The sequence below is a fragment of the Pleuronectes platessa genome, chromosome 9 (genome assembly GCF_947347685.1).
Source record: "Pleuronectes platessa chromosome 9, fPlePla1.1, whole genome shotgun sequence".
NCBI lineage: Eukaryota > Metazoa > Chordata > Actinopteri > Pleuronectiformes > Pleuronectidae > Pleuronectes > Pleuronectes platessa.
In genome coordinates, this window is record NC_070634.1 from 7,493,780 (window position 1) to 7,521,417 (window position 27,638).

At 42.0% G+C, this 27,638-nt stretch overlaps 4 protein-coding genes across 7 annotated transcripts; 2 read left to right on the plus strand and 2 right to left on the minus strand.

Annotated features, from left to right (window-relative positions):
- The first annotated feature begins 724 nt into the window (after nt 1-724).
- tbc1d23 (TBC1 domain family, member 23) lies at nt 725-11,942 on the plus strand. 2 transcript variants are annotated; one of them, XM_053430572.1, is made up of 19 exons: nt 725-823; nt 1,966-2,077; nt 3,047-3,152; nt 4,129-4,333; nt 4,429-4,552; nt 4,662-4,786; nt 4,878-4,924; nt 5,013-5,116; nt 5,273-5,395; nt 5,529-5,621; nt 5,707-5,877; nt 6,049-6,091; nt 6,186-6,292; nt 6,605-6,747; nt 7,013-7,057; nt 7,816-7,904; nt 8,022-8,157; nt 9,006-9,200; nt 10,028-11,942. In XM_053430572.1, the coding sequence occupies exons 1-19, from the start codon at nt 786-788 to the stop codon at nt 10,110-10,112; spliced, it is 2,091 nt and encodes a 696-aa protein (XP_053286547.1). In that variant the 5' UTR covers nt 725-785; the 3' UTR covers nt 10,113-11,942. The 2 variants fall into 2 exon arrangements, with proteins under 2 accessions (XP_053286547.1, XP_053286548.1); XM_053430573.1 differs by lacking the exon at nt 7,013-7,057.
- Nucleotides 11,943-12,241: 299 nt separating this feature from the next.
- On the plus strand, nt 12,242-18,616 carry nit2 (nitrilase family, member 2). Of its 2 annotated transcripts, none has more exons than XM_053431119.1 (10): nt 12,242-12,352; nt 12,486-12,604; nt 13,567-13,687; nt 14,607-14,695; nt 14,811-14,904; nt 14,996-15,070; nt 15,154-15,232; nt 15,821-15,919; nt 16,873-16,928; nt 17,915-18,616. In XM_053431119.1, exons 1-10 carry the CDS (start codon nt 12,325-12,327, stop codon nt 18,013-18,015), a joined length of 861 nt encoding a protein of 286 aa, XP_053287094.1. In that variant the 5' UTR covers nt 12,242-12,324; the 3' UTR covers nt 18,016-18,616. The 2 variants fall into 2 exon arrangements, with proteins under 2 accessions (XP_053287094.1, XP_053287095.1); XM_053431120.1 differs by having other exon boundaries at nt 12,291-12,352; nt 12,486-12,514.
- LOC128448456 (T-lymphocyte activation antigen CD80) lies at nt 18,561-22,519 on the minus strand. 2 transcript variants are annotated; one of them, XM_053431118.1, is made up of 6 exons: nt 22,237-22,519; nt 22,015-22,097; nt 21,601-21,924; nt 21,045-21,329; nt 19,886-20,062; nt 18,561-19,083 (listed from the first exon to the last, which is right to left on the minus strand). In XM_053431118.1, exons 2-6 carry the CDS (start codon nt 22,076-22,078, stop codon nt 19,013-19,015), a joined length of 921 nt encoding a protein of 306 aa, XP_053287093.1. In that variant the 5' UTR covers nt 22,079-22,097; nt 22,237-22,519; the 3' UTR covers nt 18,561-19,012. The 2 variants fall into 2 exon arrangements, with proteins under 2 accessions (XP_053287093.1, XP_053287092.1); XM_053431117.1 differs by having other exon boundaries at nt 22,178-22,515.
- Nucleotides 22,520-23,515: 996 nt separating this feature from the next.
- On the minus strand, nt 23,516-27,391 carry LOC128448367 (eukaryotic translation initiation factor 4 gamma 3). The gene is made up of 4 exons (XM_053430973.1): nt 27,153-27,391; nt 26,305-26,436; nt 25,477-26,218; nt 23,516-24,658 (listed from the first exon to the last, which is right to left on the minus strand). Exons 3-4 carry the CDS (start codon nt 25,585-25,587, stop codon nt 24,134-24,136), a joined length of 636 nt encoding a protein of 211 aa, XP_053286948.1. The 5' UTR covers nt 25,588-26,218; nt 26,305-26,436; nt 27,153-27,391; the 3' UTR covers nt 23,516-24,133.
- Between the last annotated feature and the right edge of the window lie 247 nt (nt 27,392-27,638).

Below are 27,638 nucleotides of genomic sequence, written 5' to 3' on the forward strand. Positions count from 1 at the left end.
TAGAATACATTCAATTGATTTAATGTTAAGTGTAACGAGGAAGATGACTTCTACAGGTAGGCCCATCTGTATTGAAACTTTTTTTTCAGACATCAGAATGACTTTTTTTTTTTTTAAAGGTTGTGAAAGAATCTGTGATGTTGGAGATTCATGCAGCTGCTTTGGTTTCAGGTCCTGGTGTTGTGCATGCTGCGACTAAAATAAGTTAGTTTCATATATTTCATTGTTAAAAATCTAAAGATGAAGACACACTGAAATTAACTGAACCAGGTCATTCTCACATGATATGTCAGTGTTGACATCTTTGTTATATCTGTCAACGATGACGATTCACCGCCTTCAATAAACAACCTCATGGACTCATTCATCAATGACAACGCAACAACAGTTTCTGTCAAGTGTGGATCAAGCATTTTCTAAAGCCCAAAGGTCAATGATAATAGAATTAATATATATATATTAATATATATTAATTCACAAGGTTTACCCTGAATTTGATTATCACTGTAAGAAAACAACATTCTGAACTTTAACATCTCCCATATTCCTTTGTATTAGCATTTTCTAAATGTATAAATTATAGGGTGGAGAAAGCCCAAGCCCTCTTGTCAGCGGTCAACAGGGGAAGAAAAAGATGATGATGAAGAAGATGAAGATGATGATGATGATGATGAAGATGATGATGATGATGAAGATGGGGGGGGGGGGGGGACCTCATCAGTGACAGCGCTTTGCGACACTCCGGCCCTGTTTACGGCACTTGACGTGTCTCCGTCAACACAACAATGGCGGACGCCGCGGAGGAAGCGCTTCACGGCAGCTGGTGAGCCCATTCGTGTCGGACTGACGTGAACAGAGACGTTATTTTAATTGTCAAACTCCAGTGTTGTGTTTATCTGATTTTGTATCGTTAGGAGCAGCTAAACGTGTGTGTCTGCTCCGCTGACGATGGATGCTCCTCGCTTTGGTACCGTTACTGGTCGGCAGCTAGCCAGCTAATGATAATTAGCTAAGTTGGTTGTGTTAAACAGCCGAGGCTCTAAGACGGGTTAAGATTCATAAGCAGCTTCGGAACATATCAGTATAAATAGGTATCGTTTCATCAATTCTTTCTCATTTCACAAGTCCACATGTGAAGTGTGTCGACCAGTAAGCTAACCTTAACTAGCTTGATAGCCGGTGTGAGTTGACTTGCTCGGCTTTAAACGAACCGACCCGCGGCCCCTCACCTCAGCTAGCTTCGGTGCGCTGTACTCATGTGACGCTTTCAAATATCTTCATATAACATAGTGTAATTTACGGTCTAGACCTGTCAGACATGTGAGGAGCTGTTAAGACATGTCTGGATTAGTGTGGACATAAGAAGTATCATCATAATAAAGATTCCCCCATGTTTCTACTCGACCACCTGTTAAATAGTCCAGTGTCCTGCACATTCCACAGTGTAATGTAATGAAAGGCCCAAGGTATAAATGTTTGGGGGAATTATCAAAACTATAACCTATATTTATGTATTTATCACGTTTTGTTTGTATGAAGTGTAATTGTAATTCCAAGTACAGATCAGAAGTTATGAGTACACTGAAACGGTTTAAATGGTTTGTTGTGTCTACCATGTGACTGAAAACTCCATATATTTCATTAACAGTAATACTACCTGGAGAACGACAGCAAACCTCCTCATTAAAAGAACTGTCTACCTGGAGGTTTTTATTTTCTCATTTTGAGTTGAATATTTAAGTTATTAAACTTTGTGTCGTTTCAGCCCCAGTATACATTTATGTGATCTAAAAAAGTTATTATTACAGTGACAGAGAGAAACATTTATACATTACCCAGCATTTTGAGATGACATGATACCAGAAAAGGAAAATCTAATAATTTTTACCTGATAAAAATCTACTTTATTTCATGGAGACTTTGTGGAAAGGGTTTAAATATTGTCTGCTTTCTTTGCTGCCTCAGGGACCAGGATCTAGCCGATGCTCTGGATTCCGGTGGTTCTGACATGGAGATGGAGAGGGGCATCGCCCAGGTGCAGGAACATTCAGCCCAACACAGAGCCAAGATGTGGAAGGTGAAGAACACTTACAATGTGACCATTACTGTAGTTTACAACTTATAAAGCTAGAGATGGTATGTTTGTCTGTATGACTAGGAATCAGTAATGCTTCTATTAATAGTCTACATGCTCTGACGGTGACAGTATCTCATGTGAGGCAGATGTCAACAGACTGGAAAGACCAGCATTTTGTGCATGGCGGACACACCCACATGACAGGCTCTGTCTGAAACCACATACCTACAACAAATTTAACACTGAAACATGTGCACAAATGCTGAAAGGTTCTTTGAGCAGTTAATACTGGTTTGTTTCGACTGTTGACAATTTTATCGGTTCATTAATACTATTCCATTTTTTTATGTAACGAAAAAATCGGTTGTATATAGTGTTAATATATAATTTTCATAATTTAAAATACCATGCAGCTTTTTTTACTATTAATTTAAGAGTGAGTTGTATTTGCTCGGATACGATAAATCAATGATTTTCATTACACAATCATCTTTTTACTTGCTGGTTGACACAAGTTATGGCCATATTGTGTGGATACAATTAATCAACATAATTTGAACTACCCAATTAAAAAAGATTCTACATCATTAGTTATGTTGTTGTGGACAAAATGTAATCCTGATTTATGTTGAGTCAGTATAAACTCAGTTGCCAAGAATACATTTCGATCTTTGTGAACCTGTTGAATCTGCAACATTTTCCTTTTATTTGAACATGTAAAGTAATACACCAGACTAACTCTTGGATTGTTAGCAGATTATTATCATGATCATCTGGTAAAGAGTGAGTTCATTGCTGGGATTGCAGTTGTTGGATTTTAATAAGCATTTATTACCAAACTCTACTGTTACATCTTAGTAGATGTGGTTTTCATTAGTGCCGAAGCAGTCGAAATGTAATTATCAGTTGTCTCTTTCTCACTCATTGTTTGCATGTTCAGCTGTGACTTCTTTGTTTTGTGTTGATCAGATCGCTCTCAATGTCTCTGGAAAAGGAGACAGTCTGTCTCCCTGGGATGGCGTCTTGGATTTACCAGAACAGACACCCATTCATAATCGAAGTCAACAGCTTATTGGTGAGTAAATGCATGTGTCTTTAATTCTTTGAAACAATGATGATCTTTGGAACTGCTGTAGTGAAAGTACTTAATCAGTGCCCAAACGTGAACAGAATGTACTTAGTTGTTTGTAGTTTGTGCAGGTCAGGGATGTGAATCCCCTTTAAAATACAAAGTATCAGTCATCATGTATGAAAACTATAAGGTTTGACAATGACAAAGTGCAAAATAGTATTGATTATACAATGAGTAATGTCTGTATTGCTTTAATGATGGTTTACCCTAAATGTTACAAACAGAAACTAAAGAATGCTTCGCACCTCTATTTGGTGGAACCTGTGTGTACGAGAGGGACGAGTAGATCAAAAACTGCGAAAATACATTTCGCAGTTTCTGATCTACATGCACAGTAATTACAATATTCTGCTCCTACATCCTTAGTCTGTTTGTAGATGGGTATTTTACTTATGAAATGCTTGAATAAAAAACCAAGATGGTTTACTGTAGGTGGTGAACAGTAACTTAATAATGATAATCTCATAGTTTAAAACTGGTCAGCTGTCTAAGCAGGAAATGTCAAAGGAATATTTATAAACGTCAATAAAGATAATTTTTTCAGGAGGCTTTTCATTGTTGTATGTAACCTAGATAACAAAACACCCACATGTTAAAGTTTACAGCTTCTGATAAGTATGTATCTCAAGTCGACTCATTAGATAGATACATTTCCTCATTCATGCAGTCTGTTGGTATCTAAAGAAGATACTTCTTTTTTGTCTGCCCTTGACAACAGGATCTCATATAGCTTAAAATAGAAAACCTCTTATTAGAAATAGTCTCAGAAAGACAAGTTTTACAGAAACAAGTGCTCTTTTCAAGTGTATTTTAAAAATTATGTAAAATTGTTTTTTTTACTGTACAACGTGTGACATGCATATGTAAAAGATGTTAAAAAACTAGCACAAATAATACCTTCCTCTGTCTCCATGTGTAGATCAGCTGGGATTATCGGAGGAGGAGAGCAGTGACATGGTGTCTGATGTTGAGTCAGTCATCACTTTCTACTGCAAATCCCGCAACATCACCTTCACTCCAGAGCTGAGCTGGCCACACCTGCTCAAACCACTGCTGGGGCTTATGCTTCCCCGCAGCGACCTCTACAACTGCTTCTATGCTGTTATGAACAAATACATCCCCAGGTGAATCATCTGGACATTGTTGTCCCCACTTTTCATCCCACTCACATAGAGCCATAAACTTTAACTCTAATATCTGGATAACATGCTTGTTTCAGGGACTGTGTGCCAAACGGTCGACCCTTCCACCTGTTCAGACTACTGCTGCAGTACCATGAGCCTGAGCTCTGCTCTTTCTTGGACACCAAAAAGATCACCCCTGACTCCTACGCCATCAACTGGGTTAGTGAGTTTTTCTTCACAATTCATGTCACAGGCTGTTTCCTGTGATTAAGACAGATTATATAATGTAGTCCTGTCTGAACCGGGGGTCTTTGTCTTTTCTCTGTAGCTGGGTAGTATATTTTCCAGTCACTGCCTTCCTGATGTTACCCAGGCATTGTGGGACATCTACATCCAGCAGGCTGACCCCTTCCTCATCTTCTTCATCATGCTAGTTATGCTCGTCAATGCCAAGTAGGCAACTTCTATTAAAACTACAAAAACACGATCATACTCAGGAACTTAAGAGTTATATTTGATTTGTCTTTGTTTGATTAACCTTCAGAGAGAGCATCCTTACACAAGAAGGAGACGGCAAAGAGGAAATCATCAGTAAGTTTTGCTTCCTGTTTTATTATTTCTGGATTTGCTCTGTGTCTTGTTAAAACAGTTAGAATGAACGAGGCCTTTTCTGTCACAGAAATGCTTGAAGCGTTTCCTTCGCTCCTGGAATCTGAAGACGTTGAAGATTTGTTTTCTCTGGCTCAGTATTATCAGAGCAAGACTCCATTGTCGCTCAGAAAGGTAAGGTGCTATGTACAAATAGAGAATCTTGGTTTGGATTCACAGAGATAAGTGTTCATACGATTCAGGATTGTGATGACAAATTTAACAAAGAGGTGACTGAGGCTGCACAAGAGAATTCATTGTTTGCTATCTTTTCTGTTTGTGCCCTGGCAGATGAATCAGAATCTGTTTGGTAGCAGCCTGGTGGCTCTGAAAGAGGAGGACACAGACCTGAGTCAGGCCCTGTGTCTCCCTGTGTCTGTCCCTGAAATCCTGCAGGCCAACCAGCTTCAGGAGGTCAGTAACACTCCCAGGTTACTTTTCACTCCTTTAAACCAACAAGGAGGTTATTAACACTTGAAGCTCTGCCATGTGATAAGCTAGAAAGAGAATATGATGTGTGATGTGATATTAATGGGTTTACCTTCAGGATGGTGTGCGGTTCTTTGTGGTGGACTGTCGGCCTGCAGAGCAGTACAATGCCGGGCATCTATCCACGGCCTTCCACCTGGACTCTGACCTGGTGAGAGATTAACAATATTGATTCTGTATGAAAATCTATAGGAAATATGTATGTGAAGTAATCCATTTGTGCTGTCATCCCACAGATGCTCCAGAATCCGTCTGAGTTTGCTCTCTCTGTGAAATCCCTGCTGGATGCTCAGAAGCAGTCTTTAGAGTCTGGTTCCATCGCCAGCGGAGAGCACCTGTGCTTCATGGGCAGTGGGAGGGAGGAGGAGGACATGTACATGAACATGGTGTTGGCCCATTTCCTGCAGGTGAGGGATGTTGAAAGACAGGGAAAGAAGATCAACTGGACAAAAAAGAGAAAAATAATGAAAGTCTTCATAGACCTTTGTTTTGCTGTCTGTGTGGAAACAATCATCTTTGCCCAATTTCCTTAAATGTCATTATTTTGCACGATCTAACATCTTTGTATTCTCTTGCAGAAAAACAAAGAATATGTCTGCATCACTAAAGGAGGTTTTATGGGTAAGGACATGTATGGGAGATGTATATGTAATAAAGATACATATAGATACAAGATATGGGTAAGGATTCTAAACTCAGATCTGTGTGATTTCAGCTCTTCAGCAGCATCTGGTTGACATTACTGTGGAAGGCCTGGACTCTTCATACCTCCACTGGATTGTCAGCACATCAGGGTCTCACAGCAGCCTCAGCTCTGCTGATGTAAGTCGCCAGAGATGTTGAAACGACGGTGGTGTCAGAGTTAACAAAATTACATTATATTAAATAATAGGCCAAACAGGAGAGTGGGTATATTTCTTTTATAAATACACAAGTGTAAGGATAAGGTGGAGGTAAGTTGATGCATTACAAGAGGACATTTTGCTTAATTAGTTTCTCTCAGGATTGTGTTGTATATTTTTTCTGTTGTATTTTGACCACCCCCTCTTGTTTCTATAGTTGTTTACAGATATGCAAACATGGGCATTTTAAATATATCTTTACCTGTGTTCTTTTCTTCTTCTGGGAATACAGGGAGAGTCTCTCAGCAGCCCTGGAGACAGCAAAGGAGTGAAGTCCCTGGTCAACAAGATGACATTTGCTCTCAAGTCCAAGTCGGTAAACGTGAAGGAGAAGATGATCAGCTTCATTGAAAATACTTCTACCCCTGTAGACAGGTGAGGTCCCACTTCCCCTCCATGGTAATATACCACAAAGCACTGCTACATCACAGAAATTTCCAAACAAAATGAAAGGTATAGTTAGTAAACACTTTTTTTTCTTCACAAACCATTGCTGCCTTTCACAATCTGCACACTGGACTGACAGTGAGCAGACTACTTTAAATGAGGTCATTGTTACGAGTGTAGCTCACATCAAGTTTTGCTATTTGGTTGTGTTTTAACTTAAGTTTACCAAACCTTGTGCCTTATTCCATGCTAGAATGTCTTTTAATCTGCCTTGGCCAGAGAAGGTGATTCCAGATCGGTAAGAGCTCCCTGACATCGAGTCGTTTGTCACCAGCATGCCCACTAGCTGTAGGCCCGTACCGGTCCGTGAAGGGTGTAGGACACTTACCTTGTTTCACAATAACGCATGCCTAGCACCAGCATCTCTGCCAACGACACATTCCCATACAGCGTGGGCAAGCTGTGCACAAGATGTTCCTACAGATCTGTCCTCATGCTTTCACTAACATGTAGCACTGCTCTCAAGGTGGCACTGATGAAGCTGCTGTGCCCTTTCAGGATGCATTGACTCATATTTATACCCACAACTCACTGTCTCTTTCTAGTGCGAATAACTGAGGTGTTAAGGGAGAACCTCAGCCTCAATGCTGTTTGCTACGAGATGCACTTAACAGTCTGTCTTTCCATCTCATTGTTCTCTTAGATGATAGCCGGGGCTATTAAAGAAAAATTTAAATGCACCACAGAAATAATTACTAGGTTTTATTGATTTTTAATAGCCCTGAATATCATTCAGGAACTAATTTCTAACTCCTGGTGTCCAGTAGAAACATCTCTTAACCTCTTTCTTTGTTTTCAGCAGCATAACACAAGGCAGTAGAGGGCTAAGAGTGTTAACTGCAGCCTGGAGATCTTCATGCCATTGCTATTTGTGTGGTCAACCCTGCTGTTATGTGTACTTTATGTCACTTTCCATCCCAGGCATTGATGTGACTTTATGTCTTAGTTCTGATGTAAGGCTCTAAGTTCCCCTGTTTCTTGTTACTTCGTCTCCAGGCACGTGAGCAGCAGCGACCGTGTCGGCAAACCTTACCGAGGTGTTAAACCCGTGTTCAGTATTGGTGATGAAGAGGAGTATGACACAGGTAAACTCTCAATGAAAATTTAAAAGAGCTGAACCCTCGAGATTAATAATATTCAAATAATGTGGGAGTTATTATTTTTTGAAAAAAATGAAAAAACTCCATCTTTTGTCTGTGCAGATGAGATTGACAGCTCGTCCATGTCAGACGATGACAGGAAGGAGATTGTCAACATTCAGACCTGGATGAACAAACCAGATGTAAAGCATCACATTCCATGTAATGAGGTGAAAGAAACTGGCCACATGTTCCCGAGGTGAGTCGAATGTATGAATGACTGATAACGTGATCAAATACTCCTCTTGTGACGCCTACACCCATCCTCCACGGCTGGATTTGTATTGAGCAAGCAAATGATGAAGCACATGGAGCACATTCTGAGCAGCTGCTTAAAGGCATTAGGCGAGGTACAGTACCGATGCAGGCATGACCAGATCCTGAAGGCCATCGCTTAAGCAATCGGTGCAGGCTTTGAATGTGCTAAACAATCCAACCCCACCAAGCAAGCAATCACTTTTATCAGAGCAAGACCATCTGCAGGCATCCTGGCTGATTGGCAGCTAGTGTTGGACATTGAGAGGCAACTTAAGTTCCCCCATCACATTGTTACCTCCACTATGAGACCAGCCAACAGTACCTTATGAGCACTTGGAAGAGGCCTTTAGGGGAAGCGGGGGACTGGTCAGCGGATGTCAACAAACTGGATTGAGGGCAAGGTGTCTGTCAGTAACAGTGCCATGCAGGGTTTTGCAGCTCGATCCTTGTCCAAAGCACTCAGTTTGCTGGGCAAGTGCCGGAGAAAGCCTCAAGATGGCTGTGGCTCAAAAGAGAAGAAACATGGGGTGCAAGGTAGCTAGCTACCCATCTGGACAGGATGGGGTCTGATCAGGTTTAGCTGGGTCGCCTGGAAGATACTGTTTCAGTTTGATACTGAAAAACCTGAAACACCTGAAGTATTCAGGAACATCACTGATGATGGGTCCAGAAGCATTAGCAAATTAAAACATGACTATTGCACACTTCATTCAAAATAGATTTACCAGATGCATTATAATTCAGGAATCCATGAATCTTAACCCTCACACTGTTCTTTTGTGTTTCCAGCCACTTGTTGATCACAGCAACTCACATGTACTGCCTGAGGGAGATCGCCTCAAGGAAAGGCTTCGCCTACATCCAATCCAGACAAGCACTGAACTCTGTGGTGAAGATCACATCCAAAAAGAAGCACCCCGAACTGATCACCTTCAAGTTTGGCAGCAACAACTCAGCTGGAGTGGAGATATCAGCAGTTGAGAGGTGCTTGTTCACAGAAGCAGATTTCACATCAGACATCCAGCTGATGAGAAACAAGTGTGATTGCGTGTGTCTTTAAAGCAGTGATGAACTTCTTAGTCTGTATTACCTATACAGGACACTTATCACCTGATTTTATTTGGTAATCTTTCAGAGTTCTCTTGTCTCAAATAATTCAATGTTATTTAAGAGTTACACTTGATATGTTCTATTTTCTATGAAAAATGCATAACAACAACATGATAAGTGGGAGGGGACATCAAATGAGCCTATGCAGATATTTGATGCATTGATAAGAACACAGACAACACTTTGTTGTCCGTGCCCTAAATATGGACCTGGGTCCCGCAACACCTTAGCTTAGCATAAAAACTGGAGACCTAAGGAGACAACATTGTCATTTCAAGGTTTACATGTGTACGTAAACACGGGTGTAAAAATCACAAATAGTTTGGTTAATGGGGAGCTACTTACTGTATCCATCTTAGCTAAGCAACAGGTTCATTCCAGTCTTAATAAGTGTACAGAAGTGAGTGGTATCAATCCTCTCACTTAACATCAGCATGACAGGAGGTTGAGTACTTTTTTCTAAATGTGTTAAATTAATATTTTCTTCAATTAACAACTTTATTAAAGGCATTTGCAGATTGCCCTGATAAAAAGAGCCACAGGCTGAGTTAGACCTACATTAATTATCTTCAGATTTGACATCTGATCTCTACGAAGCTCTTTATATAAATATATATAAATAATTGTTATCTATTATTGTTTTTGTTGCATGAAACACGCTTTTTCCTCTTAACTGATCTACTTTCACATCCTTCTCTTAGATACTTGATACCAAACGCAGGCGACGCCACCAAAGTCATCAAGCAGCAGATCATGAAAGTGCTAGATGCTCTGGAAAGCTCGTAAACAGAGATGATGGTGTCACGATGGAGGGGTTCTCGACGGCCAGCCGTGACGCAGACTGTAAAGAAGAGTCACCGTCTGCCCCCGTTTGTCCCGCTCCCCCTCGGCTGTCCTCCCTCCTTGACAGATGCAGTGCAGTGATGACTGAACAGCCCTGTGTGTCTGTGTTTGGGACGGGGGAGCTCACCACTGACTGCAGACCTGTGGGACAGAATGTGTGTGCAAATACTTAGGTGCTCTGCAGTCCTCAAACCATTATCTTACACTAATTTAAAAAAAATCTATTGGTTCAAGTGTATGTTTTACTTTACTCTTGACAAAACATGGGATTTCAGTGCAATTCCACCCTGTCAATTTCCCTCTGGCCTTAATGTAGCGTACTGAGCGACTGACCAGCGGCAAACCTGTTCAATCATTACCCGACTGACTTTTTCTTTGGACTTGAGCATCTCGAGTCTCACTCTCCTTTTTGTAGTGAACGGTATCGCAGGTCAGTCATGTCTCTTAACTAACTTTTCGGATGTGTCAAGTAGATTTAAGGATCCTGGTTTTGTTCAAGAAGTGAGCATGGGTCGGCAAACCTAAAGATCCACATCCCCCCATAAAAGGCATTGCAGGCACATGAGTCAGGTTTTCTCACCATAACACCTGTTTTTGTCAACTTTTCTTTTCCAACAGGCTCCTCAAATGTATACTATTTGAGGCTGTTTGAAAATGTGATGTGTGTATATATATACATATATATATTATGTAAACTGCTCTATATCAGCACAGACCGTTTCAATGTTGCTCTGAAAGCATTACCTGATAGTTAGAATGTGCAGTGAACCTTCTAAACCGGCTCAGAGTTTGAAGTTCCCCTTCTCTCTAGAGTGACACTTGAGCCTTTCACTGAGTTTCTGGCACCTCATTAATCTCTGCTTCTCCACACAGTAATGACTTAACCTCATCTCATAGCAGTCTGATGTAGCTCTCCTAAAGTATTGCTCACATTCCTCTGGACTGCATCAACAGGAGGTTCAGTGATTGTTTTAAAGGCCGAGCACCTCAGTGTTTTCCCATCCCATTCAGACTGAATGATTTTCCCACTAAAGATGCTTAGGTGGAATTGTTTTTTGATAATGACGCTGTAACAGAAGCAGCACCTGTTCAGAGAGAAAACGTCACTACATCGAGGACTGTGCTTTGACGCTAATTAAGATCAGCCCGTCTCGTCCACTGTATTAGTTGAAACTCAACAGCTCCAGTTTGCTCGCCACTGTTGCCTTGGGCTCATGCCTGTGATGTGTAATATTGGTACCAGCAGTGGTAGCATATCAGCGTATCGCTGCGTCCCCTCTAATCTTAAACTCACCTTCAGACTTCCCCTCGCTACGGCTAGCTCACCAGTTCATTTGTCTAGTTGCCTGGGCATCCTGCGTTTCAGGTGTCAAAGCCTCTAAAGTGATGCAGGACCTTCCTGACAAGCTCCACTTCAAATTTCAGTCAGGAGAGGAGGAATCATAATGGGCTAAAACGTGGCACATTTAAAAATGGGCAGCAAGATGCAAAAACTTGAATTAAAAAATTCCTAAATCTTATCATTCTTCTCTGCGGCCCTTCAGAGCATTCCTGTGTAACCCATGCATTGTGTTGTACTTTGTAATTTTGTGATACTTTTCGGTTATCTGTTAACTGGAACATCCTTCAGAGTCTTGACTCTTGACATCACTGGCAAAGGATGTCAACCAGTAGTTGAGATGCAACATGTCTCAGATATAACTGGCACCTTACTGTACTGCTATCTTTTTCTAAGCGTTGCTGTTTTTAATAAATGGAGATTATTCGACTGCACCAGTGGAGCCACTCATTCATACGTTGTTGTGTTACTGGTATGTTTAGTTTTATTTGCTGATACTGGATTGGCAGCAGAACACACACCCCTGCTGACCTAACTGCGTCATAACACTTCAAATTAAAACGTCTGAACACTATTAATTCAAATTTTTGTGAAAGATTTAGTTGAAAGAGGAAAAATAAACAAATAAAACCTTCACGTGTTTATTTTCACCGTCTTGTTCTGTTGTTTTTGATTTACAACACCTCCCCGAAGGCGTAGACTTACTGCAGAATCTTATTTTGAAAAGCAAAGAGCCACCCGGAAGCACATGTCATTCCTGCTCATGAATGTTTAACAGGAGTGAACTGTGGAATTAGACAGATCTCCTGTGCTCTCATGTCAGGATTAACCAGAGCAATGTCCAGTAAGTTCTCCACTGCGAGCTATGATGTGTGTTTTACTTTATCTGAAGCTAAGAGTCATACTAACCTAGAGTAAAGCTGGTGGACTGATGTGTTGTCGCTGTGACTCTCTCCCGGTGGTTCTGTGTTTGTCAGAGTTCCGTCTGGCGGTGGTGCAGCTGCAGGTGAGCGGTGTGAAGGCGGACAACCTGAGCAGAGCCCGGAGGCTGGTGAAGGAGGCGGCGGGTCGGGGCAGTCAGGTGGTGCTGCTGCCGGTGAGCAGGAGGAGGAGGAGGCTGCTTCACAGCGGACTGCGCAGTTAAAGTGTTCGTCCGGTCCATGCAACATTCAAACAGTAATGAGAGAGTAGTTAATATAGTAGAGTAATAATATAAAATGAATATGATGATCAATCCACACATGTATTTATTTAAGAGCACCATTCATTGTAAGAAATCAGATAACTCAATGGTATCTTAGCATCAACCAAAAAACTATAAAGATCAAACTTCTCAAGGTTTTGATCTAATCTTTGGACAAGATGGAGAATATCCCTTGTTTAATTGAGGGTCAGCACCAGGGTGATGATAGCCTGCCAACCACCAGCAGATGATTGGTTCACATCTTCAGATGTTTACCTTGGCGTCATCGGGTGTTTCGGCTTTTAATCACAAGAGACCCCTCTTCTAGGTCAGGCCCACCACAGCCTGGTCAGAAATGCTGTGTGTCCCTAACATCTTGGAGCCCAGTTGGGATCCTTCCTCCTGATCCATAGCCATTGGCTGCAGAGCCCTGCAGCCTGTGATGTTTCCTTTATGGTCTGGCACAGGACTGGTCCATGGATCCCCAGATCTCAGAGCAACATGATGGCGGCTGTTGCAACAAAAACCCTGCAGCAAAACTTTGTCTGGGCAGATATTGTTTCCCAGCCTTGTTTTTCCTCAGATGCCAGTATACCCCAGGGTGTTGAACCAGAGTATCAGAACTGGTCTTAAAGTGGTGGTAACAATGTGTGATGGGACTATAAGCTGCTGGCCGACATCCAAACGCATTTCCCAGTCTGTGGCTTGCACCAACTGAACACTCCTGGTCGGAGGAGGACGCCCTCTCTGTCCCTGTTCCCCTTTTCAGACAAGTGGTATCAAATATCAAACTCCACATGACAATCTGCGTCCTAGATTCAAGTCACATCTCACTTCTTGCTTTTAAACCGCTCTCTCATTGGTCATAAACACAGGAATGCTTCAATTCTCCGTATGGAACCAGCTTCTTCTCTTCGTATGCTGAGAGGATCCCAGGAGAGTCCACCCAGGTGCTGTCAGAGGCAGCCAAGGAGAACAAGGTGTATCTGGTGGGAGGTAAGGAGCCACATGTAACTGTACTGATCAAACAAACTGCAGTCCATTAAGGAGTCAATGTAAATATGCCTTTGAATGTGTTGTTCTAACAAGAAGCCTTTCTCCTGTACAAAATATTAATATTACAGTATTATAGTGTGAGCATGTGTTCTAGCTTTGTTTCTGGGATTGAAAATAAACAAATTATCCGTCTACCAATTTCACAAATGTCTGTCAGTCTGTATGTGGAACGTATATCTCGCAAACTTTGCAAGAATTGCGTTTGTTTGATATTGATGAACTTTGAAGAAACAGGCGACCAGCGCTCTGTCGCAGTCAGTGGGGGCGGGACCAAGTTAAACATGTCTTCTTCTATGTCCTTGGATAAACCAGATCATTCCGATTTATTTATTTTTTTATTTCACCATATTGAACTGCAACTCAGACACATAGCTCAGGAACTGATCTCATGGTAAAAACATTTGGAAGTTGTCTTCAAAGTAAAACGCTTGTTTAAATTTAGCCGAATTACCTGGCTTTTATTTTTAAAAGTTGTCAACTTGGGTCTGGAGATTGTGTCGATTGTTTAACAGACCTCGGAAATATGTAAAGTATGAAAAAGATAACACCAGTTGAGTAAATCATTCAAATTTATACAAGAACCACACAAGTAAACATTAATAACTTCACTGCTGATAAACCAGGTGGGATGAACACACAGTTTTCTAACTTCACTCTGCACCATAGACTGTTTCTAAGCACACAAACAATAAAAAGTGACAGTATATTATAGAAACGTTTAAGGAGGACTCACTAATTACAAGGAATATTTCTGAAGAAGTTCAGAGCATCAACACAGGTGAGATGATTGTGGCATCGTGAAGGAGGGAGTGTGTGATGTAGTGTACTCGAATGAACCATGTGAGTGTGTGTTCCTCAGGCTCCATCCCTGAGGAGGATGGAGGGAAGTTGTACAACAGCTGCACAGTGTTCGGTCCTGATGGAGAGATGATTCTCAAACACAGAAAGGTGTGTGTGCATTGAACACAATCCTTTAGTTAAACTTCTTATTGACCTCTAAGTGAGATTATAGCAGGACATCAACAATATCATCTTCATCTGTCAACGTTTTCTCTCTGTCAAGATTCACCTGTTCGACATCGACGTTCCGGGAAAGATTCGCTTCCAGGAGTCGGAGACGCTGAGTCCAGGCAACAGTTTGTCAATGTTTGAGACGCGTGAGTGACACCTGCTGACTGCGGCTTCCTTCCCTGCAGCTGGATGAGCGTCACTTTGATGCGTTTGCTTTCTCTGTGTTACGCCCTGCAGCGTTCTGTAAAGTTGGCGTGGGGATTTGCTACGACATCAGGTTCGCAGAGCTGGCGCAGCTCTACAGCCGGGAGGGTGAGTGGCTGAAGTGACAGCTCGTATGTCACGAGTTCAGTGTTGTGTTATTTAGCTAAGTGAGTGTGTCCTGCTGTCATCAGGCTGCCAGCTGCTCGTCTACCCCGGAGCCTTCAACATGACGACTGGTCCAGCGCACTGGGAGCTCCTGCAGAGGGGGAGGTCAGGCTCACACTCCCAGTCACCACCCAAAACCCTTTCAGTGAAAGTACACTGGATATTTGCTCTTCGAAACTAATGTATTCCTGTAAAACCTGTGTCTTAAAAAATAAGGCAGCAAAATGTGAACAGCAGTACACCCACGATCATGAAATTTGACTGAAGGTTAAATAAATCCAACAAAATAAATCTAAATCCCAGTCTGCAACAAAATCTTAAAAATTATATAATAAAGGAGCATGTCGGCCAATTTGAATATCAAAAAAAAGTTTGATATTTTTCGGGGTGTATGGCAAGTGAAAATTAAATAAATCCTAAACATTTTAGTATTTTTAATTCGAGCTGTGAGCCATAATCATCGAAATAGAAACTAAAATGGCTTCGTATATTTTACTTTCAAGTAATATCTGAAATATATGAAACTTTCACTTTTTTAATTAAATTACAAAAACAAAGAAGTTTTCCACAATATAAAAATGTCCTGCATTGCACATGTGCATCATACGAGCTGTCAATATCCCTTTACCCGTGTGCTGATCTGTCAATGATACCACGACTGGCACTGCTGTAACCTTGTTGTGTCCCATGCAGGGCCGTAGATAACCAAGTGTACGTGGCCACAGCATCACCTGCCAGAGATGAGACCGCTTCCTACGTGGCCTGGGGTCACAGCACTGTTGTAAACCCATGGTGAGAAACAGGGGAAGATGTGTGCTCGTGTGATGTGACGTCATAAGTAAGAGAGGAAAGAACAGAGGCGTAGAATAAGTAGTAGTGAGGGAGCTGTGATGGACAGGGTCAAGTGTGTGTGTGTGTGAGAGAGGAAGTGACTGTGAGAGAATAAGTATTCATGATTCAGAAAAACTGTCATTTAAAATGTGAAATATTACTCCATTATTTCTGAGAATATATTAACGTGTGAGTATTTTACCCAGAATTTATCCGGAGTTTGTCCAGCCTGCGCCCTCGTCTAACTCTGGATAATGTCTAAATGAGCCAAATGAGTCCACCCACACTCGACTGACTCAAAACTGGGAAAAAAAACTAATGGGGAATGCAAATACCAGGATGAAAAGGTTGTGCAACACATGTAGAAGCCACTGGGGGAGCATTAAGGTGAGGGGTGGTGCCCCAGGCGGAGGCAGGATGTAATGTTTTTGTTTACACTACATAGACACCAGGCCGGCTCTGATCACTAAACATTCTCTTGACATTTCCCTCAGTGTGTTTTACGTTTGTGACCGAAACTTCATCCCCCTCTGGAGGATCTCCTGCTGTGTTCTCACATCGGCTCATTGGACATTATCCAGAGTTTTACTTGGCGTTTTTACAGCCCCCCCGCAGAATGTCTGGAGAACGCATGTCTGAAAGCAGCTGTTGTTTAGTAAACTACCTGTGAAATACTTAGAGCGGAGTAAAAGCTACAACATTTCCCTTTTAAGATGCAGTGAAGTAAACTGGCATCAAGTGTAAATACTCAGGAACCTCAAATGGTACTTAAACACAGTGGTAAATGTCTTTTACTATGACTTTCAAGCTCCACCATCATGTCTCTCCTTCTCCCATAATAACCAACTACATCCCACCTGGTATTTTGAGATGTTGCAGCTTTGTGATTTATTTTTTTCAACCTGTCATCACAGGGGAGAAGTTATATCTAAGGCCGGAGCCGAGGAGGGGGTGATTTATGCTGATATAGGTGAGTGGAAGAGCAGTGGGCATCTGGTGATCAGTAGAACTATAAATGCAGAAGAAACAATCAAACTCACAGTCGCTACGTCTTTTGTTTACGATCTGCACGATGAGGATGATGATGATGATGATGATATCTTAATGATAAGGCAGGGAAGCATCTCACCACTTTGTGGTGGTGTTGGCACAATACCTCTGACAGACTCATCATGCCATCATCTATGGTTTTGGTTGGTTTTGTATTTATATATAGCGCTTTTCTAGTCTTGACCACTCAAAGCACTTTACAGTACAGTTTTACATTCACCAATTCACACACACATTCATACAGTGCATCTATTTGCAGCACTTAGTTATTCTATGAGGGGCCATTCAGGGTTCAGCATCTTGCCCAAGGACACTTCGGCATGCAGATGGGTCAGACTGGGGATCGTACTACCACTCTATCCCTCAGCCACAGCCGCCCATCTAGCTGGTCATGTCATGCATTGTGTGTGAAACATCTTTGATCTGACTGTGGGAGTAAGTGCCTGGTCACACATATCACATTCAAAGTTGACATCGCTGGTCAAAGTTCAGCAAAGTTGACCTCTGCGTTCAGAGGCGAGGGTTCTCCCTGGATACGTGTGTGTGTATGTGTGACCAGAAGCTGATGCTGGGGTCACTCAGAGAGCACGTGCCTCCACCAAGCCCCAACAGCTCCCTCACATTTATATTCAGTAGATCCAGATTTTTATTTGGATCTGCAACCAATTTCATACACTCATGTACAACTGTCCTCTTAACATGAGACATTTTTGTGCTAATCTGTTCGGTAGATTTTGTGCAATCCTGCTAAATAACAGACTGAGACAAACAGCCTGATGACACAGCTGCAGACTTTTGCTCCACAAAAGTTTTACATGCAGAGCAGATGTATTACAACAGCACACTATTGTTTCCACCTCTCTTTACATAGTGAGTCTCCATTAAACTTGTGTCACCTTTCCCCAGACCTGCAGTATTTGGCCGACATCCGGCAGCAGATCCCGGTCACGGTCCAGCGTCGCAGTGACCTCTACACAGTGTCGTCTGTGCAGGAGGGATCGAGCTGAACGCAGCGACCTCAAGAAATCCGGTCTGAAGACACCGAATGCAAACCGGGGATCAGACTTCTGATGTGACCCGTCGTCTTCCTCCAGTTACTCAGGAAATGCAGCTGGGACGAAAACCGATTGATTGATTCCCAATGATTTCAGCGCAGTAATCCTGCCGGCCTCTTAAAGATGGACTTGTGATAACATTTTTTGTAATGTCAACTGAAATAAGTCGATCAATAGCAATTTTATGAAAGTTTTGGTGAGTAGTTAGGTCCTATATAGTTCCTGGTAACTGATGATCTAATGTCAAAACCTTGTTTCATCTGCCTCAGATTATTTGTAATGGTACCATTGGCATTTTTGTCAGTAAAATTCTTGATAGATTGCAGCCATTTTAATATCAGTGTATTGCACTGGAATTATATTTATCCTATTATTTAGTCTGTATTCTTTCATCTTTTATCAGTTTCAATTCATGAACCATTTTTGGTGATCTTTAGAGACTCGAAGTGTCATTTTCTGTCATGAGGAAAAAACATGAATACATCTGTGAGGCGAAATTTGAGAGCATCAGGTTTGAGATTGTGAATCTTTAATAAATCTTGAAAAACAACAACTTCTCAGGAAACATGAAACCGGGTTACAGATAGTAAAGACGTGAGATGAGCTGAGGAACTTTACTAATATCTACATGATCAGTTTACACGCACACACACATACATTCACACGCTGTCACATCTCATGTCCCTAACTTTAACCAAAATCTAAGGACATGAGGTCTACTGGTCCTGACAAGTGTGAATGCTGGAAAAGGTCCTAAGGAGTTAAAACACACACACACACACACACACACACACACACACACACACACACACACACACACACACACACACACACACACACACACACACACACACACACACACACACACACACACACACACACACACACACACACACACAACAAACATGTACAAATCAGTGCTCTGTTGCCCTCCCACTTTAGGAGGATTTTAAACATCAGTCTCTATGGACGCTGGCTTCATGACCTCTGTCTCCTCCCCGTTCTGATGTCTGTCGTAAGCTGGAGACAACAAACATTCATTCAGGTTTTTTAGTAATCACAAAAAGCACAGTACACTGGAGCTCATGTTCCACCTCTGTGAATGATTATCATTATAGAGTTAAGTATTAAGTGCCATTTTCATGACCAAGAAAAGTCTCCAAAACAGAAACTGTGCTCTAGGTCAACCAGCAGAGAGTTTCGATTTAAGAATCAAAATACTTTCTTTTCTTATAGCCGCTCTTTGGGAAAGATGGGAAACACTAATATTTATAATGAAGGTTTGCTAGATTCTTTAGTTACGCAAAATTATGTGTTTACATTTTTCTAACTTTTCTCTCTATTGTTCCCTGTGACGAAACAGAAACTTTCATCTCCCTGTCTCTAAAAAAGTAAATCTATCTTTGCTTGTAATTGACATAATCGAGTGGTGGAGGCGTCACAAATGTACATGTTTACTACAAGCAGTCATCTGTGTGAAGTCAGACATGCCACCCTGTAAATCTCACTTTAGATTAAAATTTGACAAATAAGCTCAATTCTTCTAATGGCAAAGTGAAAGGCCTTTGATGAGTGAGGACCATAGTGTCGCTGTATCCTGTTTCTATTGGTGCACTGCAGGTAATGTATCAAGGATGTTTACACAAAACACAACCAACATATTGTTGCACACATATGCTCAGTTCATGAATTATGTAGGTCTCAACCCAGCAGCCATTTTTCACTCAGTAGAGTTTGCTCATATCCCCATAAGTCCACTTGTGAAACCACATTTAAAATGAGAAGATCAGGTAGCAACACGTCACCAGCAGATGATCCCTACCTTTGCTCAGCTGATGTTTACGGAACTCCTTCTTCTTCCGCTTGCTTGTCCTGTCCAGGTGGATCTGATAGACCACTCCCACTGCCACCATGATCCCCACCACCACACAGAGAGCGGTGCTGAAGATCCACATGGCGTCTGACGCTCGCTTGTTCAGCGGGGCCCTCTTCACGCCATCTGATCACAACGAGAACCACAGAGAAGAGGAAACAAGGAGATGCTTACTGCAGTGTTTATGGCCTCACTGCTGAGTTATCAGCTCATAGTAGCATTTCACCACTAGAACACTTTACTCCCCGAATTCAGGCTTACATGTCGTCGCTTGAGTCTCGATAAGTAGAGTAGGAGCCAGAGCTTTCAGCTATCAAGCTCCTGTCCCGGTGAATCATCTCCCAATTTCAGTTCTGGAAGTCGACACCCTCTCTACATTTAAGATTCTGCTCAAAAAACCTTTCTTTTTGATAAAGCTTATAGTGAGAGCTGGTTCAGGTGCGCTTGGACCAGCTCCTAGTCGGGCTACAGTCACACATACATGAATGCAAAGCATACGCAGGTCAAAGTTCACCGAAGTTGAATTTCGCAAGAAGTAACACACAAGCAGCAAATGTTGATTGTTGGGACACATGACACACGTAGCTTGTCTTTCCTCCTCTTCCTCTTCCTCTCATTAATGTCTCATTAACACATGTTACTGACTTGTTTCCTCGCCCAGAGTCCTTGTGCTTAATCATGCAGATCAAGGATGGTGGCTGTGAACACATGGTGGATCTTGGTCGTGGATCTTGGATTATGATCACAACTAGGTTGTTTAGATAAACAATTCACCTACTCACATATTCTACCATTACTGGCCATATACCTCTATTATTACTACGCCCTTCATCTCTGTCAGACGTTTTCTTCTGTATAAAAACTTTAAACATTGATACACCTCTCCATTTATGTTAAGTCTTTTCTAATGAATGTTGTAAATATTGTTATTTTTTATGTGCTCTGTCACATGAGACAGATCCTTCATATGTGACGCTCTCTGAGATGTGTATGTTCAAAGAAGGTTAAGGACAGAGGATGTCTCACCTTGTCCAGCCCTATCAGGCAAATTGTGATTGGTGAATATGGACTTTGCAAATCAAATCTGACTGATCGATCAGTTACTCACAGCTGGTGGAGGTTAAGTTCTGGTTCATGGACTGGTTCTCTATCATGCACGACACGCTGGAGTCCTTGGAAATGTTGACCGTCAGATGGCTGGTGATGTTGTAGAGGTTGGAGTCAGGGAGTGACGTGGTCAGGGTCCTCACTGACCCTTCAGGGGGCTTCTCTGTGTCGTTGATGAGCCAGTAGATGGCAGGTTCAGGGAAACCACCAGTGGAGTGACACCAGAAGGCTATCTCCTCTCCCTGCGCTGCCTCCTCCCTCTCCAGCACTGGGGGACTGAAACTGGCTGCAGACAGCCATCAGACACTCAGTTACTTTCTTCCAACACCCCTCAGATATCTTCCTGTCAGTTCATTCACACGTTTGGTCTGAAGTATGTTTCTTAATCACTTAAGTTTCATATTTCTCTGGTATCACAACTGTAAATGTGTTGACTACTTCCACCGTCTCCCACGAAACACACTTTAACTATGCACAATATGTTTAGTTATGATTTTAATTTTAAAAAGACTGTCTGTTTATCTATCTTTCTATTTCCCAATCTATCCAGCACTGACCTGCTGTTGAGAGACACACAGTGCACACGGCTGCACTTTGATTCCCCTCTGAGAGGATGAACAGTCTAAAGTAGGTGTTGTCCTCTTTGGGATCCACTGATGGCAGCAGCAGGGACAGGTTTCCGGTCAGGGCAGCGTCAGCAGAGATCGCAGCGCTGTCAGTGCTCCGTCTGTCCCACTGTCCGTCCTCTCCCCAGTCCGATCTGAGCACCACCTCGTCCCCTCTCCTCCACTCGATGGACACATTCACAGAGGCGGATATGTTGGGGTGGAGGCAGGGCAGGAACACCGGCCGGCCGACTATGCCGAGGACACAGTCTGGGTCTGTGGACAGAGGAGTGGAGCAGCACGGTGAGTTTCAGAGACAGGTCTCCATTCAATGACTTGACGAGCGGCAGCACACAGTCATCTCACCCAGACAGGAGCAGACAGTGATGAAGCTGAGCAGCAGTCCTGGGCGACACAGAGCCAGCGGCATCGCAAGACACAAAAAACACCTGAAGAATAGGTTTCTCTTAATTCACAGAACAAAATCACATTTGTTCTTAAATTGTGAAACTCTCCCCCGCTCATTCACCTCATCTCACACGCAGAAGGAATTCACTGCCGGTCATGTTGTGGCTTGCTGAGCCATACCTGGATTCTCACTCTCTCTTCCTCTTCCTCTCCTGTAGTTTAACTGTAGTTTAAACGACCTGTGGCACCGTCACCGGGGTTTGAAAAACCGAAAAGATTCCCAGGCCAGATTAAAAGACTTAAAATCCCCAGCCTACAAAGTTTCCAGAGGCACAGATCCTGTTGGCAGCCATTGTTTGGAGATCAGTCCGACCTGTTTGACTTCTTTTTAGAGTCTCTCCCTCCCACAAACACACACACACACACACGCACACGCACACACACACACACACACACGCACACACACACACACACACACGCACACACACACACACACGCACACATACACACACACACACAAACACATACACACACCCACAGCTCACATCTGATGACACAGCGTCAAACAATGTGTGAGACAGACAGGCCTGTATGTCACAAGGACAACAAGACTATCTCTTATAGTATATTATATTCTATTTGTATTTTTAAATTGTTTTTATATTTCATTGCATTAGTAGAAAGTATTACCTGTTCACTTATTATTACTTTTCTGGTGTCTCTTTCTGACTGTCCCCTTTGCTGCTGTAACAAGGCAGAGGGTGTCGCTCCTTGTACAGGTTGTTGAGCCCTATGAGGCAAAATGTGATATGTGAATACTGACTATGCAAATAAAAGAAAGTATTGATTTGATTCTGGGAAAGACAGCTTTGAAAATTGATGGAATTATTACTCTGATTCATCAATTGCACGTATATACAACAAGAAACAGTACAAATTATTCTCAAAATGTTAATTTACAATTGGGACTCAGTAGTAGGAGATTTCTCTATGAACAAAACTCTCCACAGCTCACAAACCCCTATCGTGCACAACAGAACAGATCATTTATAAAGTGGATAGAAGTTTTATATAAAGAGTTAAAGCCTGAAAATAACTTTATTATCTGGATTTCAGCTTGAGAAAATTTGTAAAGTTAGAGTTTAAATGTGTTATATCATCTTAAATAAAACCTCTATTTAGTTCTCAAGTAAACACATGAAGAGGACAACATGATCAGATTAACTCAACTTGGAGCTGCACTATCAGCAAATGTATGAATATCAGTCTGTTATCAGGATTTGTTATGTTTCCTTCTCTAACTTCATAATTACTGGATGCAGCAGTTTTTCAGAAGCACATATTACGGCGATAAGACATCACAAACCAAAATCACACTGTGTAATATCAGATCATATCCTTTATTTAGAATAGAAAAAAGCACAAGTGTATTTACATTCACATGTACAGTGGTATACAATACAATGCAACTTTACAATAACGGCGTTCTCCAAAGTCTGTACAGGGCTTAAGTCACAAATGTTGAGTTTACAGTGTGGATCGATGAAGACGAGGTGGAAACTTTAAAAACCTCCGACTGAAGGAGCTATTCACCTGAGCCGGTGAGGATCAGAAACCTGATGTTAAAGTTTTGAAAATATCTCATCTCTCATTTGATATTTGACACATTTTAATAAGATCAGACACTGATAATAATTATTGTACTTGCTGAAAATGTGGCTGATGATACAAACAGATAGAATAATCATCTCTGCCTGTTTTACTCTGTTTCTCTGCAGCACTGCGTAAAGTGGCCAGGTGGATAGCATCATGCTGTGGCTCCTCAAACACGAGCAGCCCAGCAGCCGAGTTTGTCTGTCACAGTGTAAAGATGATCACTCAATCAGATGATGATAATTAGAAATAAGGATTGTTGTAGTTTTGATGGTGTAACTGTCTTTATACATCTCACTGGATAGGGCAGAAGGTGTGGACAGTTTCCAGTGATGAGAAACCACCACCAGTTTAAAGTTGCCGAGTCCTCCCAGCAGCGTGGATTGAGGAGATGCCCTCGGTCATCCATCAGTGAGGTTTGTTATCATGCAGCATGTGTGTCTGTGTGGAGGGTGGAGCCTGCTACCTTCCTTGCCTTCACCGTGTCCTTCAACAAAAGGGAGAGCCTTGGTGCCCTCCTCCCTTTCTCTGCGACGAACTCCAGCTGGTTATAGTACGAGTCCATCACCTCCCTGGACGTGACCACCTCCAGGTCCTGCTGGATGAGCTGGAGGAGCTCACAGAGGCTCTCGAGAGACGGCCCGTCTCCATTTTGCACTAGCCTCCTGATGCAGCAGTGCATGGCTTTCTCACCCAGAACCTTGGAGAGGAACAGCTCCCCAATAAACCGGATGGTATGTATGGAGCGACAGGAGGGTTTGGCGTTGTTCTTCTCTTCCCTCAGTCGATCAATAGCCCTCACGTCCCTGACTGGCTCTAGGCAGGACTCCCCCTTCCGTGAAATGTCCTCCCTGTCAAAGTTCTTCTTAAACTCTGCCTGGCAGTGTTTGACCAGCAGGGACCTGAAGGAGACGCTGGCCGACCAGTCGGACAAGGATTGGAATTCCACCTGAAGAGAAGAAAACCATAAGGAAATATTAACACAAATGCAATTTCACATAAAGAATCACTTTATACAGCAAACACCAAATGCAGTCAACAGTGATCAGTGTGTCCTGATTTTTATCCTCCACTCTAAATTAACTTATTATTTGATTCACCAAAGTGACGATTCATTTTCATTCATTTAGTATTTCAGGTATTCCTCAATTAACTTGTTTATGATCATCACAAATCCTTATTTAAATTTTCTTTTCCTATTATTTGAAAAAAAAGTACTTTTTGTATCGCTACCCTTCTAATTCACAACATGGGTCAAAAATGACCTGTTTTAATTTCCTATGTTATTTCATGCATGGCATGAATGTTTCTTTGCTATATCTCTGAAATCAATTTATTTCTTTATTTAATATTCCAGATAATCATTAGTTATTTTGTTTTTGAATAACACAAATCATTATTTTCTTTTTTCCTTTCTTACCTTATGAACAAATGTAAATTATTATTAAGAGTTTCTTCACAATCCATTACTAGTGAGAAAGAATAATATGTCCAATACAAAATATATGTTTGTTCATAAAGTAATAAAGGAAAAATAAAGATCAATATTTCTGGTAATCAAAAACTGGATATTTAATGAATACCTGGAATATTAAATGATATTATACATTTATCTCAAAGATATGACCCATGGTGTGCATTAAGGGGTTAGCATAGCTTGTTTATCAAAGTGTTAAATGAATGTTACAACTTGCAAAAAAAGATCAAGTTCTCAACTAAGTAAGAAACAGGATAAAAGTAGCTTCCAGTCATAGATGCATCACTTACTGTTGAGAGGCGCTGACACAGCTCGGCGAAGACTGCAGCAGAGTCTGGTTTCTGCACGGCCCTCTTGAAGACGAGCTCAACCGTCTCCTGCAGGCTCTCCTCACCGTCCATCTCCTCGTGACTTATGAACGCTTGAAAGTTGTCCGTGACACAGCTGACGGTCTCCTCAGGCCGGACCTGCTCCTTCCTCACAGCTTCCTCCTCTGTCTTCTCGGTCCTCTGGATGGATGGAAAGCCAAAGGCGATGTTCACCTGCGGCCAGGGGTGGACTGGGACAAAAATTCCGCCCTGGCATTGTCTGTCCAGACCAGCCCACTACATTATCAGCGGACACCACATAGAAGTCCACAAATCTCGCGGCGTCTTCTCTCATGCATACTACTGTTACCACCTATCTCAAAGATGGCAACAAGAAGGGAGGCCACACACAAACCTCTCAAGCCAAAAGTAAATTTATTTAACTCCAAATCAAGATAGCTCTAACTACGTAGTGGGATGTGTAAAATATGTTACGCGTCAGTGGTGTAAACAGTGTTTGGATGTGTGAAAATAAGGTGTGATGTATGTTGTAAGGTGCAGAATCAAAGAAAAACAAAGGCTGAGGGCCCCATGCCCCTGGAAGCAGCCTTTAGATCTGCAGCTGAAGCCCAGCCCAAAAGGGCAGGCCCAGGGTGACGCCCCTGCCAGCTCTACCTGTGTCTGGCAAACAACTCCTCAGGCTCTCACATGTCAAGTGGTCAACCTGAGAAGGACATGGATACATTATAATGTCTCTAATCATCACAAATTAAGTATGATTTCATAAAACATAAAAAATGATAAACTCACCAGACTAGAGGAGACTCAACAGACAAACTTTGGTACAGTGAAGGCAGAGAGTGGAGGCAGACAGAGAGCAAGTCATCGAACATGGACAGAGGGGGAACAACTCCTCAGGCTCTCACATGTCAAGTGGTCAACCTGAGAAGGACATGATACATTATAATGTCTGAAAAATAAAGAAAATGTTTTCCTCTGTCCTGCACCTAGAGTTGAGAACTTTTGGATGTGTGTTTCTTTTAAAACCTTTTGAAAATTATTATAATTATGAAGTATGAATTTATACATTAAAAAATACATGATAAACTTACAATTCTAACAGTGGTCCCAAATGTCCACATATAAAACAGAGGGAGAACGACTCCTCAAATATATCACAACAACCTGTAATAATTGGTCATTTAGTGTACATAATCACACCATTAAGGATCAACACATAAGCACAATAAAACTTGTGTGATAATAACAATAATATTAAATATTTCTCACCTTATCAGTGGAACATTTACACACAAATTATACCTATTAAATAGTTATCACCTCAGTAAACAATAAATGAATTGAAAGATTACAATAAATTCAATGGCAAATATTTCAAATTAAACTAATTATTCCCTATAGGTTTACTTGTATTCTGTTTTCAATACAGCTTGATTCTGCATCTCTATTTACAGCTCAGCTATGGCAACAGTAAACGACGTTAGCAGCTCTTAGCTAGCTTAGCTAAATCATCTGAACAATAATAACCCATAATATCACAATTCGGCAAATTAAAACAAAATCAAAAACGTTTTCTACTTTGTTTTGGACATGTCTAAAAAATGTAGCCTAGCCAGCCCCAGGCCAACGTTACTTACCATGTCTGCCTCCACTCGCTCATCATTGTCGAGTCCTCCTCGCTCGTCTCCCGGCGCACCTGCTGCTGCTGGGCTGGTGAACCCGGCACCAAATAGGTCCGTCAGTTTGCCACATTTAGCAGCCTCCACCTCCAGAGACTTCAGCTTTTTTTCCCGATGCTTCTCAGCGCCACCCGGGCGCTTTTTACTCTTAATATCCATTTTAAGTTTCTGTCTCAGCAGCAGCCCGTCCCGCGACTCCCCCCGCCAATGCCATGAGGTCCCGCCCCACCCTGGTTTGTGTTGTGATTGACAGCACTGTCAGGGCTCTCTGAGCCTGTCAGCCCATGATTGATTGACAATGACAAACAATAGGCCAATCATATGTGTCGATGATGGCAACACACTGCTAGCCCTCTGTAGCCAATTGGCCGGCCCAATTGGAGGGAATTTAGAGAGGAAGAAGAGAAAAAAAACAAAACAAAAAGAACCAGAGCGGACCAGACC

Bases quoted from the DNA above. Each gene is read 5' to 3' on its own strand.
- tbc1d23 (XM_053430572.1), top strand. From the start codon at position 786: ATGGCGGACGCCGCGGAGGAAGCGCTTCACGGCAGCTG. The intron at 6,092-6,185 runs GTAAGGACATGT...GTGTGATTTCAG, and splicing joins CACTAAAGGAGGTTTTATGG to CTCTTCAGCAGCATCTGGTT. The intron at 6,748-7,012 runs GTGAGGTCCCAC...ATTCCATGCTAG, and splicing joins ACTTCTACCCCTGTAGACAG to AATGTCTTTTAATCTGCCTT.
- nit2 (XM_053431119.1), top strand. From the start codon at position 12,325: ATGTCAGGATTAACCAGAGCAATGTCCA. The intron at 15,920-16,872 runs GTGAGAAACAGG...CTGTCATCACAG, and splicing joins AGCACTGTTGTAAACCCATG to GGGAGAAGTTATATCTAAGG. The intron at 16,929-17,914 runs GTGAGTGGAAGA...ACCTTTCCCCAG, and splicing joins GGTGATTTATGCTGATATAG to ACCTGCAGTATTTGGCCGAC.
- LOC128448367 (XM_053430973.1), bottom strand. From the start codon at position 25,587: ATGGACGGTGAGGAGAGCCTGCAGGAGACGGTTGAGCTCGTCTTCAAG. The intron at 24,659-25,476 runs GTAAGTGATGCA...TCTTCTCTTCAG, and splicing joins TGTGTCAGCGCCTCTCAACA to GTGGAATTCCAATCCTTGTC.
- LOC128448456 (XM_053431117.1), bottom strand. The intron at 21,925-22,014 runs GTGAGATGACTG...CTCTGTCCACAG, and splicing joins CACTGTCTGCTCCTGTCTGG to ACCCAGACTGTGTCCTCGGC. The intron at 20,063-21,044 runs GTGAGTAACTGA...CGTTGTGATCAG, and splicing joins GAACTTAACCTCCACCAGCT to ATGGCGTGAAGAGGGCCCCG.